We start from the raw sequence: 12,543 nt of genomic DNA, 5'->3' as shown, positions 1-12,543 counted from the left end.
CTCGATCTCCCTGGGGCCCCACGTCCTTGTAGCATGGCAGGGCCTTCCCACAAGGAAGAGGGAGAGGGAGGCAGGGCTCAAAGCAGAGGAGGGGAGCCTAGCAAAAATGCCAATTCTCGAGAAAAGTCCCTATGAAACGTCCCTAACTGAAGATAATCAGCAAATGCCAAGTGTTCATCAGGCCGGCCGGTCTCCCAGGCAGCAAAGTACCCAAGATACTAGTCCAAAGTGTGACAAAGCCTGCCCCTAAGGTTGAGGGGTGAGGGCTCACATATATAGCCAGGCACAGATTCCTTGCTTGCACAGACTCCTCGCCCGTTCTGCTTGGCTGCACCAGTCTCTTGGGGACAGTGGGAGGGATGACTATGTCCTCTGGGTCCAGTCAAACCCTCACCATCGAGGAGGAGACACCAGAGTTCCTGGCTCAGCCAGTCACAGGACAGGGCCTGAGCCCGAGGTGGTAAGAGAGGAGGTCACATCTTCCCTTGTGGCTCAGACACCTGGGGCTAAGGCTGTCACTGCACAAGGGCAGAAGGGAGTGCCACTTCCTGACCAGACCAGCCGAGCAGCAGGTTACAACAGCAAGGGCCTGACTGAGGTTGAGGAACAGACAAGGGGAGAAAAGGCCAGCCCAGGCCCTTGCTGGAGTTCCTACCAGGGACTGATGGGAGGCTTGGTCCACAGCTGCCACAGAATCATCCGTGGCTGGCTCCAAGTCGTCAAATACCAGCTCAATGTTCTCCTAGGAAGAAAGGGAGAGAGGTCGTGAGCACAGGCCCTTTGAGGGGTGCAGCCCTGTGTGATGGCCAGGCGGGGGCGCTGGGATTGGGACAGCTAAAATTCTTTTAACCTTCTTCAATACTGAGGTAAAGTCGCATATTCCTGTTATTCGCACCAGTTGATTAGACTATGCAGAATACCCCTACTCTCGATTTCACACAATCACCCTCGAAACACTTGAAGACAGCTGTCATTTGCCTCGTATATCTTCTCTCATCCAAGATAAATATGCTCCCCAGTTCATTCATCTCACCTCCACATGAGGTGGGATTTCTAGATCTTGTTCCATGCGGGACACCCTTTCGTGAAGGGGCCCTAGCTAATCACCATCTTAACAGATCAGGAGACAGACAGGGAAGGCCAGGCCTGACACACGTGGAGGCAGGAATTCACGGGGCCTAGGTGGGTGCCTTGAGGGTGGGCAAAGAGGGGCTCTCAGGGACCCCGAATGCGGGTGCAGCTTCTTGGAGAGCAAACTCTCCACAGGGTAAGAATGCAGTCTGGGGCAGGACAAGACTACCACTCCAGAGAACACAGAGAGACAGAAATGACAGAGCAAAAGCGAGGAAGGGAGCCACCGGTGGGGAAGGTGGTGCCTTCTCTCTCCACAGATGCCCTCCCTGCGGGCGCCAGGGAAGTGAAGTTGGGGGCCGGGGTGGGGGTGGGGCGGGGGCAGGCAGAGGCAAGGTCAAGTGCTACCTCCTTGTATCTTTCTAACTCCTGCACAAAGGTGCGTTCGTGGAAGAGTCTCTGCAGCCGGTCCTGGGCGTAGTTGTGGCATAGCTCCTCAAAGGAGGCTCCACGGGCCGATCCACCCTGCTCAGGGTTCTGGAAGCCCGGAGTGTCCACAATCATCATGGAGCAGAGTGAGTGCTGGCTGGACTTGAGAGCCCTTCACAGGGAGAGCCTGGGTCAGAGCTGGCCAGGGCAGTACCACTGAACACGCTCCACTGGTCTGCCTATGGCGCCCAGGCAGCCATGTTCTGCCCCAAGCCAGATCTCCACCCTGCCCAGGTGCCCACGACCCTGGTGGGGAGGATGTGCCTTTTGTCGCCCGCGAGGACAATGAGCCCTCTGCTGGCGGAGAATGGCTCCACCTCAGCAATCACACCAGCACAGAGGTATCAGTCAACTCCCGCCTTTGTCACGGCAGGAAGCTGGTCAGCTCCTGGGCCCTGCCTGGCACTCACCTGTTCACCAGGGAGACGAGAAGGGTGAAGAGCTCACTGTAGAGGCCAGACGCCATGCCCTCTAAGCACTCCAGTGCACTCAGTTTGGGGCCTGTGGGGCAAGAGCATCATCTCTACCTCCTGCCCCCTGGGAATCCCCACGGGGTATGCTCTCTACCCACCCCGGCTCAAGTCAGCATGGGGCCCTGGGGCTGGGCCTCTTCCTCTGATGGAAGCACCTATTCACCCCAGCAGTCTCCCCACGCCAGAGAAGACTGCAATGAGCCCCGGATGAGGCCTCCCAATCACATCTACCAGCCAAGGGTCCCATGGTACCTGTGCTATCTCCCAGGCTGCTCTCCTCAGGGCCCTGGCGGAAGGAGGTGGAACGTTGTAGGGTTCCACCCTTGTGCTGGTGCTTGAAGATGGCTGAGGAGAGCTCCTCCAAGCTGCAGCCCAACAGGTATGCGGCCTTCTGGGCCCACTCGTGGCGGGCAAACTGCTTGCGTCCAGCTGTGGGGTGGAAAAAAGGATCTGGCATCTTGGGTCTTTCTCCTTAGTCCACTTGATGACCATTGGGCCCTTTGGCTCCCATGGCCAACAACTGGGGAGTGAACATCTTCTGGAGGAAAAACCAGCCCTGATGACACCAGAAGGGCTTTAGGCAAAACAGGAACAGCCAGCAGCTGCCCGCAAGCACTTCCTGTGTCCCCTGCCCTAGTGAGAATGAACAGGTCCTAAAAGAGGAGGTAACTCCATGCTGCCGCCGCCAGAGGGCGCCCAGGCAGCTTTGACCATCGCTTTTAGAGGACTTGGCCTCAGGGGTACCAACTTGGGGTGGGGCGGTCCGAGGAGGAGCCAGCCCATCTCTAATGAGCACCAGAACCACCTGTGCCTGTGGGGGACACATCATGGGGGAGTACCAGTGCCTCCCCCTTCCAAGAATACCCTCTCCCTTACTTCCAGGCATCTGCTGGGGGAGACCACAAACACCCACCCATGGCCCACCAGTGGGGAAGTGGAAAGAGCTGCCAGGGAAAGGGAACAGCCCACGCAGACAGTCGCGCCTCAGCCAACATGTGTCTAATCACAGCAATTAGGGAAAGCTAACAAGAAACAAGGTTTTACCTTCAGCAGCTTCTGTAAGGCAAAGGACCAGCATGCAGCATGCAAAGAAAAACAGCGTGTTAGCAAACAGTCATCAGCTGAGCCCGCCAGGCCCATGGGAAGGGACCATGGGGGGTGGGGGGTTGTGAGGATGAGCAGGCAAGAGAACATAACCACATTCAGACTCCGAGACACAAAAATACACACATGTGCACACACACCATCTCAAAGGAGTGTGTTCATGGATGCAATCACACTGTCACATAGAGACCTACAAAGACACCACACACACACACACACACACACACACACACACACACGCACACACACACCCTCTGGGAAATACCGGAAGCTCTGAGGAGGTAACAGACCCTGCTGACACACACCCGGAGCTCTCCGCGTGCAGTACAGGGTTATGGGAAACCTGGGCTTGTCACCGCCTCAGAGCAAAAGAACTTCCTCAAGACACAGCCACACGCCTACCCGCCTGCCCGCCTACGCAGTCTGGAGACAACTTCTTTAACTCAGAGCCCGCTTCCTCTTTGGCAGGGTTGCCACCTGCTGGGATCATAAGGAACCTAACACCTGAACGCCTGTTCCTCCATGCACCCACCCACCCACCAGTGCTTTCTCGCTCCTGCTGAGCAGCCTGGGGCTCTTCACATCCCAGAGGAACACGAAGCCAAAGCCTGAGAGGCTGTTCAGAGGCAGCATCCCTCGGAGAAAGGGGAGAAAGGGGCAAAGAGGTGCTCAGAGTGCCCAGCCGTCAAGGTAATCTCAGAAGAAGGCAGCAGAGTTCTTCCAAGCCAGACCAAGCTCTAGCCATTCACAAGCCCCAAGTTCAAGTGCGGAAGCAACAGCCCATTCGTTACCACGGTGCCTGCCGCCCCCTAGTGGCCCCCACCTGGATATGCAAGAGGAAGAGATGCCTTCTACCAAACCAGTGAAGAAAAGGGAAGACTCAGAGAAAACTGGCCTGGGAAAGCCCCAAGAAGCAGGCCCACCCTACCCCATCCAAGCCCCAAGGAGGGCATCCTGAGAGGCCCCAGGATCTTGAGGCAACACAAGTAGAAGCAGCTATGCCTGGGACTCCGAGAAGCCTCACAGCCGGCAGGCACCTTCTCCCCCCTCAACCTGGGGCTTCTCCCAGGCCAGTCCCCTCCATTGTGACAGAACAAGCCCAGCCCCCAGACAGAGCCCAGGGCAAGCACCAAGATGGGACAAGGTGGCCCCTACACCCCAGGGAGGGGCCAAGGTCAGTTACCGGCTTGCTCCTCGGGGGCCTCTGTCAGGAAGGGAACAAGAAGCAGAGTTATTCCAAGGGGACTGCTCGGACTTAGGGCCCTTCTCTTTCCCCTCAGCCTCCGAATCCTGCCCCCCCCCCCCCTTCACAGTGCTCCGCATTACTGCCATCCAAGTCCAGGGGCAGAGGTCCTTCTCTGGGCATCAGAGCCTCCTGTTCTGACGTGGGAGACTGGGAAGAGGCACACGCAACAGAGGGTGATAACAGACACATCTGTGCTGGGTGAGGACAAACCGCGAGTGGCAGGGCCTCCACAAGCTCTCCCGGGCAACAAGCCAGGCTGTTGGGACCCGTTGCGGGTTACCTTTGGTGGCGCCTGCAGCCCCCAGGTGGTAGATGGCAGCCAGGATGAGCCAGCAGGCTTTCTGTTCATCTGGGGAGATGCCCAGCACCTTCATGGCGGTCTGTAGCTTACTGAACTGCTGAGCCGCCTTCTGCTTCTCCTCAGGCTGCAGGGACAGGAGGGGACGCTGGCACTGCACCTCGGGGGTGGGGGCGCTGTCCCTCCCGGCATACCCCCATGCTTCGGGACCCTCGGGGAGGGCAGGGCTGGGGAGAGCTGCCCAGCTGGGGCTGGGCTCCTGCTATTCCCGTGGGGTTCTCCAGGCCACTTCCCGTACTCCCCTGTTCCCAAGACCCAGGACTGCCAACCTAGTCCCCACAGGCCCCTCACCTTGGCCAGTGGCACAATCCCAAACACATTGTTCTCTGCCAAGTGGTTCAAGTGGAGCTCTGTCCTAGGGGTACAAATGAGGCATCAGCACAGTGCTTGGTCCCCATGCCAAGGCCATCTCCCTACCAGGGTGGAGACAGATTCAGCTTCCAGACTCTCAGTCCTGTCTGCCCGTCATGCCCTATTGTCAGGCCAGCTGCCGCCACCTTCCCTAATTGGCCTGAAGGCCTGGTCAGAGCACCAACCTCCCTAGGACAGGTCGTCAGAGATGCTCTGGGGAGAGTGTCCAGACAGACCCCTGAAAGAGAGCCAGGAATCTGCCTGAAGCGCGAGTCCAGCCAGGACAGAGACCAGGCTCTCAGCTACAAGAAGAGTTAAGGAGGATAATGTCCTGGGGTTGCTTGCTCAGCCTTATCATTAATCCTTTTTTTCAAAGAACAAAGACAGCAAGTCTGAAGGTCTAAAGGGAAAAGCCTGGTAGATGAGCCAACATGGGGGGCAGGAGGCCCAGTTTGGAGGTCACAGAAAAAGGCCCGGGTTTTCGGCTCCAGTATGAACTCAAATAACAGCTCAGCCCCACATTAGCTGTGTGACTTATAGGCAAGTCTCTGACCACCTGCATCTTGAGGTGCTTTCCTCTGCAGACCTGGAGTAGCAGAGGTCATAGCTCGACCCTGGGAACACGGGAGCATCAATTATGCCCCTCACACATAGCCAGGACTTTGTGCCTGGGACCCAGGAGTTCCTGTGGGGTACAGCCCATGGCTCATTCATCTCACCACCCCCAGTTACCTCAGAGCCTAACATGTAGCAAGCATACGATAAACAAACGGTATCGGATGCAGTCAAGTGACAAGGTCCGGGAGCCATCAGTGAGCTAGAACCCAGAGCACCCTCCCCGATTTCCTTTGTCCCATCTCACCTGAGGGTGCCATCCCCACAGGCCAGCAGGTAGTAGAAGACGTTGAAGGTGGCCTCACCGGCTGGGCGTCGGGCCACACGCAGCTTCTCCAGAAGCATCGTCTATGGCACAGCATAGAGGGTATGGGCAAGGAGGGTGGTGCCAGGTCAACCTTCTCCACCCCACATTGGAAAGAACAAGGCCCATGGGAGCAGGCAGGTGCAGCTTACTCTCAACCAGAGGCCAGATCACTACAGGGTCAACCCTGGGGCACAAACCAAAGCCAGGGGGAAGGAGATAGGCCCAGCTCACAGAGGGGCCTTGGTGCCTTGCCCAGCCCCCAGGCACAGTCTTCTCAGGGAGCTGGGCACTTTGTGGAAAAATATTTCATTTAGCATGGAAGGGGACCAGCTTCGGCCAGAACTTACTTTATTGACAAGCAAGTCTTACTTGGGTGAAATTAGCCTGAGAGAAACCCCTGAACACAGGGCCAGGGCCCCAGAAGTAGGGTACAGCCAACCCCAGGGTTGGGCAGGAAGCTGAGCCAGGACCCACCTGGGGCAAGAAGCATGGGGGGGCAGAAGACATGGCGGGGGCAGAATGGTGACAGCTCGGGGTGGAGCACACCATCCCTGCTGGAGGGGATCCTGGGTAGAATCCCGGGAAAATAAGGCACAGGAGGGAGCCTGAAACCAGGCAGCCAGTCTCTTAACTACCCTGAATGTCCTCTCACCTGGATGGAGGCTGAGGCCACCTGGCCAGCTTGGTCAAAGTCCAGGGAGAGGATCTGGGAGAAGCGAGTGGCATTGCCGTTCATGATGGTGGGGCTGTTCCCAAAGGCTTCCAAGAGGCTGTACAGAGCCTGCCACTTCTCTGCTGTAGAACAGAGGCCCAGGAGCCATCAGGAAAGCCTCCAGAGGCCCAGGGGCCATCAGGAAAGCCTCCAGAGGCCCAGGGGCCATCAGGAAAGCCTCCAGAGGCCCAGGGGCCATCAGGAAAGCCTCCAGAGGCCCAGGGGCCATCAGGAAAGCCTCCTGCCCAGGGCCTATTCCCCCAGCGCACAAAGGCTCAGAGTTACTCAGGCCAGACTGCCCAGGGACAGAGGGGGTCTGAGGGCACAGAGAAGCCAGGGAGAAAAAAGCTGACACCTACGAGGCGCTTCCATCCCCAGCCCCTCTCAGTTTTTCCAGGTGGCCTGTCTCACCAGAAAACACCTTGTTCCCACTGGTGCCTGCGATGGTGGCCAGGTACTGCACCAGATGCTGGCAGCTGGTGGTCTTGCCACTGCCGCTGCTGCCCAGGAGGATGATAGACTGGTCCTGGCGGCTCATCAGCATTGCCCTGTATGCGGTCTGGGCCACGGCATAGATGTGGGGTGCCATGTCCTCCCGCCGACACCCCTTGAACATGTGCATCACCTTGGGTGGGAGGGGGAGGGTGGGAAGGGGCAGGCTCTTAGCTGGTCACACTTGGACAGTCCTCACCCCCAAGGTCCACATCTTTCTGGGCCTTTCACTGTTGGGGGGGTTGTCGAGGGATTCCCAGGCTAAGGCCTTGCATAGAAATGCAGATACTAGCACAGTCCCGGCCTCTGTTAGAGGTTACGGGGAGGGCTTCATGTCCCCACCCCTTGAAACGGCTCCAAGTTCAACTGTGAGAGTGGACAAGAGCCCAGTGGGATGCCAAAGGGAAGGAGCAAAGCCAGGGAAGGTGGGGTAGGTAGTGTGTGGGTGGGTCCATGGGGCAGCATGGTCGCCTAGTGGGTGCCGCACCTTCTCAGAGTACACGGCAGGGGCCCCACGGGGGCTGAGGACGAGCAGGCTGGGGCCAGCGTACGTATGCAGCAGGCTAGCACCATAGCGCTGGCGCAGTGTGTGGAGGACGCTGGACTCATTGAGGTACACCAGCGAGGCCAAATCTTCTAGACGGTCGCAGGAGGGAGCATTAGCCTGTGTGATAGGACAGGCAGGCAGGCACTGAAGAAGCAGAATCTGTCGGCACTGCCAGTGGACAGGCCTGCCCTGCCCAGCCCACCTCCTGTGCCCTCCACCTGCAAACCTTCTCCACATCATCCTCGTCCACATCCAAGATGGCGCCATCATGGTCTAGCTTCACACGCACCTTGCCTTCTGGCAAGCTGAGCTCCTCAGATTTGAGCTGACTGCCTACAGAGCGGGGACAGACAGTCAGACACAGGCCCGGGAAGCCTCTGCCACCCTCTTCAGGCCCTTTGTGGTCCTGTCTCTTCCCTACTATATCACTAGCCTCTCCTCACTCACCACCCAGGCCTCACCAGACCCAGAAGGCACACCCAGCCTGGAAACCTGAGAGGCCCAGGCATCTGCACCCTGGGCCTCCCCAGACTCACCCAGAGAGAAGCCATCCTTATGGACCAGCCACACCTTCTCTGTCTCATACCAGGACTCCTCAGCTGCAATCTGCTCTTCTGTCTTCACCTATCAGAGGAAGGGGGGGTAATAAATAGTCAGACCTTGCTCTGGAAAACAGTCGGGACAGAAGAGAAGAGACACGTGAGGGGAAGTGCTTCCAGATGAGCCACCTGGTAAGGGGGACAGTTGGGTGGCAGACACAGAACAGGGGACATTGGAAGTGTCAGAGGAAGAAGGTGGGGAAGCCAGGGGATGGGGATGGGCCTGAGGAGCCCCGAGGACAAGGACACAGAGTTAGGGACCATGCCAGCCTTGAGGGTCTAGAAGGATGGGGACACTCAGAACCCGAGCCCTGAGGAGAGTAGACTATAGGAAAGCAAACCAGCACGTTCTGCCTTCAGCCACCCTCTTCCCCACCTCCCCTGTAGGGTTGGTGTGCTGAGCCCACACCCCTCTCCCTGAGCCAATGCCCACTGCTACTGTGACCTCTCATGCTCAGCCTCTGTCTCGAGGTGGGAAAGGGCGCTTCCTCAAGACCCGAGAAGTGTCTACTGCGGACTTTTTACTGCAAAGTGATATATGGGTCCTAAATCCTAGTCTCGGCCTGGTCTTCCCTCCAGAGGATGCCCTGCTGGGCAAGGAGCAGTGCCCAGATGTACACGCCAGCCTTTCCACTCCTCCTCCATGCCTCCTCAGAAGGCCAAGGCCATAAAATAGCATGGCCAGACATATGAGGGGGGCACGGAAGTGCAGCAGTGTTTTGCCAAACACAGGAAAAGACTTGTATGCCGCATGGCTGGGCACTGGAACAGCTGTGAGCCACCATCAGTCTCTGAGAGTCCCCCACCCTCACAAGACTTGAGGCCGAGGTACAGACACTGCTCTGTGATACTGACCCCCTGTGTGAGGGATTGGAAAGGATAAGAAAACATAATAAATATTTTCTTTGTCACATTTCTTGGAGCTGAACGAAAAAGAGATCTGGGTTCTACTCCCAGGTTGGATTCTGGGTTCAGATAACTCCCTCTTCCTCGCTGACTGCCCTTCCCCGTTGGAGAGAGAAGGGTACGCATGGCCCCTAGGCTCTGGGAATCATGACCAGGGAAATCACCCTTCAAACAGGAGAACCACTATGGGGCTGGCAACATTTTAAATTGTTAAATGAAGACATGAAAAAAAAAAAAAAAAAAAGGCTAGTTTTTTATATTTGAAGAAATGTAAGTTTATAAAAAAAAATCAATGTTTTCTTTTTTTCCAAATCACATGATACATGTTAAACGTTCATCTCGACTGGACACATTCTACGGGTCAGATGCTTGGAACCTGATGAAGAAGGGGACATCACAGGGTCCTGGCCTAGAACGAATCCTTTAGAGCTAATTCAAGGGTAGGTTCCCAAATTGGCCAGCAGGTGGAGCCAAAGAATGCCACATCTTCTGGCTTGGGAAGGCAGGTGGGAGGTGGGAGGGGCTCAGCCTTTCAGCTTTCTCTACCCAGAGTAAGAGGAATTAAAACACCTAGAAACCAAAACTCTTGCCAGGCCCTTGGGTTCCAGTGGTTAAAATCCAGATGCCACAGGTCCAAACTCAAGTGGTGGCACTCAGACTGGACACCTCCCAAGGGCCTGACACAGAACAGCCCCATTTTAAACTTCTGGCACCGCCTCCCCCAAGGATCCCCCCCAGATACAGGGTGGGAGCCGGAAGGGAAAAGAGGCCTTACACTCCAGCATGAGGCCCGAGCACAGACGCCAGCCCAGGTACAGGCCAGGGGTGGAAGGCGGTCACTGGAGGAAGCGGAGGGCTCCTGAAGGGGGCAGGAGCACCCTACCTGGCTGTGGGCAGGAGAGGCGGCCTCAGGGTCCAGCTGCCAGCAGCAAGCAAAGAAGAGAGAGAGAAAAAGAGGGGTGAAGATGAGTAGACCACTGGCATGAACCCTTCGGCAAGCACTCTGGGCCAAGTGGGCGGGCACTTTCCAGCTGCCCAAGGTGCAGGGTGGAGGCTGGAGGAACTTAGCGCCAGGATGGGAAGCTGGCCTGGGCAGGTCAACTGTGTCCAGTCAAGGAGAAGCCAGACCAGGAAGGCGGGGCCCGGCATGGTGAAGAGACACTTGCTATCAATGGACTTCTCAGAGTAGCTGCTCTGTTAAGTCATTCACTGTGGCCTGGGCATGAACATGCCACTCTGCCTCCGGCCATAGTCTGTCCCGGGTGGGACATCCAGTGCATTCTGAATTAGGCTCCTCTTCTGTGTGCTTGCCAGGCCACCTCACCACACCCAGGGCCCGGGCCCCTTGGGTGGCTCTGGCCTTTTCTCCAGGGCACTGGCCAGCCTAGCTCCCCTCTATCTGGCCTCCAAACACATCAGAGCTGTCACTCCTGCACAGAACAAGACCATAGGGCAAGTCTCATGGAACAAGACCACTAGCAGCCCCAAGTCTGGGACCCTTTCCTCAACCCCCCACTGCACCCCTGCACCACTCCTAGAAGGGCACACCACAAGCAGAGGCAGCACTCCATCTGCAACCTGCCCAAGAACCAAGGGACTGTCAGTAGACCCTTTGGCCAGACTTTGCCTCTCTTTTTCTGTCTGATTACTTTTTTTAAAATTTTTATTTATTTATTTTTGAGAGAGAGAGATGGAGTTGAGCGGGGGAGGGGCAGAGAGAGGGAGACACAGAATCTGAAGCAGGCTCCAGGCTCTGAGCTGTCAGTCCAGAGCCCGACATGGGGCTTGAACTCGTGAACTGTGAGATCATGACCCGAGCTGAAGTCGGATGCTTAACCAACTGAGCCACCCAGGTGCCCCTCTGTCTAGTTACTGAAAGACCTTTCTGAAGAGGAAGGGGACCCAGCTAGACCTTGGACCTTGCCTATAAGGAATAAACAAGGAGTTAACTGGCCCCACCCGCATCTGAAAAGCCAATGCATCAAAAAAGGGGAGAGTCAGCTCCCTGCCTCACCGTCCACCAGGCCCTGGTACCAAGACATGTCCTCCAGGACAAGAGAATGGGGCCAGAGATGGGGGCTGGATCCACAGCCACGAAGGGCCCCCTCCCACCGGCACAGGGCCTTGGGTCCCCTAGAGGAACAGGCCTCACTGTGCTCAGACCCTCTGCAGAGCCCTTCTCTCATTTCTTCAGGTGAGAAGCCCACGTGAGGGCCCCCAGACTGCCATGGAGCCATCCTTCCATATTCAGGTGCTCCCCCCGTCCCCCCTGGCCTGGGAACCATACACGTGAGGTGGCATTACAGGAGTTGTGAAGATCCTCTCAAGGCGCTGGTGGGCCTCCTCTGCGGGGGTCAGCTGGACCTCAGCGGCAGCTCCTGCCTAGAGGTTAAACCACTGTTAGTCCTGGCCTGGGGAGGAGTGGGGGGCACGGCATGCCAAGCTTCTAGCCTAGGAAGCCACTGGGACCCAGTGGGGAGGTGGAGTAGGGTCAGGGAGGCAAGCCAGGCACCAACTTGAGCTGTCTTTTTTAAGTTTATTTATTTTGAGAGAGGGAGAGAGAGGGAGGGTGGAGAAGGGAGAGAGAGAGAGAGAGAGAGAGAGAGAGAGAGAGAGAGAAAGCACGCAAGCGGGGTAGGGGCAGAGAGAGAGGGATACAGGACCCCAAGCAGGCTCAGTACTCTCAGCTTGGAGCCCAACGTGGGGCTCACACTCACGAACTGGAGATCATGACCTGAGCTGAAATGAAGAATCGGACGCTTAATTGATTGAGCCACCCAGGCAGCCCCCAACTTGAGTTTTTAAATCATCCAATGGGGGGGGGGGGAGGAAATTCTGGGGTTATTTCTTCTCACAATCCTAACTACTTCAGCACTAGGATGACCCTGTTCTCCCACACACCCTCTGGCCCCTGCCCCAGGCCCAGGTGACAGGTGGCTGAACTTCAGCTCAGGGCACATCTCAGCCCCTCAACTCCACCCTAGTGAGAGCGACGGGGAGCCGGAGGGAAGGCAGCCAAGCCAGGGAACAGGCACATGACTCTCTCTGGCTACTTATAGGTTCTACTCAGGGGCTGACAGTACACCTCACAGCCTTCCCGGGAGGCCCAAACACCCCTGCCAACTCCCGTGTGCCAGGACTGATTTCCCTGCTTCAGAGCAGGCCGGCAGGGCTGGGACGGCTGCAGCCTCCTGTTCTCGAAGTTCTGCCAAACCCAGGAGGAATGGAGCGGGGAACCCGGCAGGTTCTGGGACCTTGGGAGTCCCAGGAGGT

General features: G+C 57.1%; 1 protein-coding gene across 23 annotated transcripts in view; it reads right to left on the bottom strand.

Annotated features, from left to right (window-relative positions):
* MYO18A (myosin XVIIIA) overlaps window positions 1-12,543 on the bottom strand; it is a 102,875-nt gene that overhangs the window by 40,584 nt on the left and 49,748 nt on the right. For 9 of the 23 annotated variants that reach the window (XM_060646849.3, XM_060646851.3, XM_060646831.3 and 6 more), the window contains 15 exons: window positions 11,575-11,652; window positions 10,154-10,189; window positions 8,302-8,389; window positions 7,992-8,098; window positions 7,706-7,882; window positions 7,138-7,351; window positions 6,667-6,809; window positions 5,955-6,055; window positions 5,033-5,096; window positions 4,664-4,808; window positions 4,321-4,341; window positions 2,286-2,462; window positions 1,971-2,061; window positions 1,480-1,672; window positions 656-742 (listed from right to left, as the gene is read on the bottom strand). In XM_060646849.3, the coding sequence (XP_060502832.2) occupies window positions 656-742; window positions 1,480-1,672; window positions 1,971-2,061; window positions 2,286-2,462; window positions 4,321-4,341; window positions 4,664-4,808; window positions 5,033-5,096; window positions 5,955-6,055; window positions 6,667-6,809; window positions 7,138-7,351; window positions 7,706-7,882; window positions 7,992-8,098; window positions 8,302-8,389; window positions 10,154-10,189; window positions 11,575-11,652 (1,722 nt within the window). Of the gene's footprint in view, window positions 1-655; window positions 743-1,479; window positions 1,673-1,970; window positions 2,062-2,285; window positions 2,484-3,077; window positions 3,090-4,320; window positions 4,342-4,663; window positions 4,809-5,032; window positions 5,097-5,954; window positions 6,056-6,666; window positions 6,810-7,137; window positions 7,352-7,705; window positions 7,883-7,991; window positions 8,099-8,301; window positions 8,390-10,045; window positions 10,065-10,153; window positions 10,190-11,574; window positions 11,653-12,543 lie in introns of those variants that run through there. The other 14 variants (XM_060646853.3, XM_060646856.3, XM_060646844.3 and 11 more) reach the window with 9 other exon arrangements.

This window comes from Panthera onca, chromosome E1, assembly GCF_046562875.1.
Source record: "Panthera onca isolate mPanOnc1 chromosome E1, mPanOnc1 haplotype 2, whole genome shotgun sequence".
Lineage (NCBI taxonomy): Eukaryota > Metazoa > Chordata > Mammalia > Carnivora > Felidae > Panthera > Panthera onca.
Note: the sequence above shows the minus strand (reverse complement) of the source record. Positions and strands in the feature narration are given on the sequence as shown.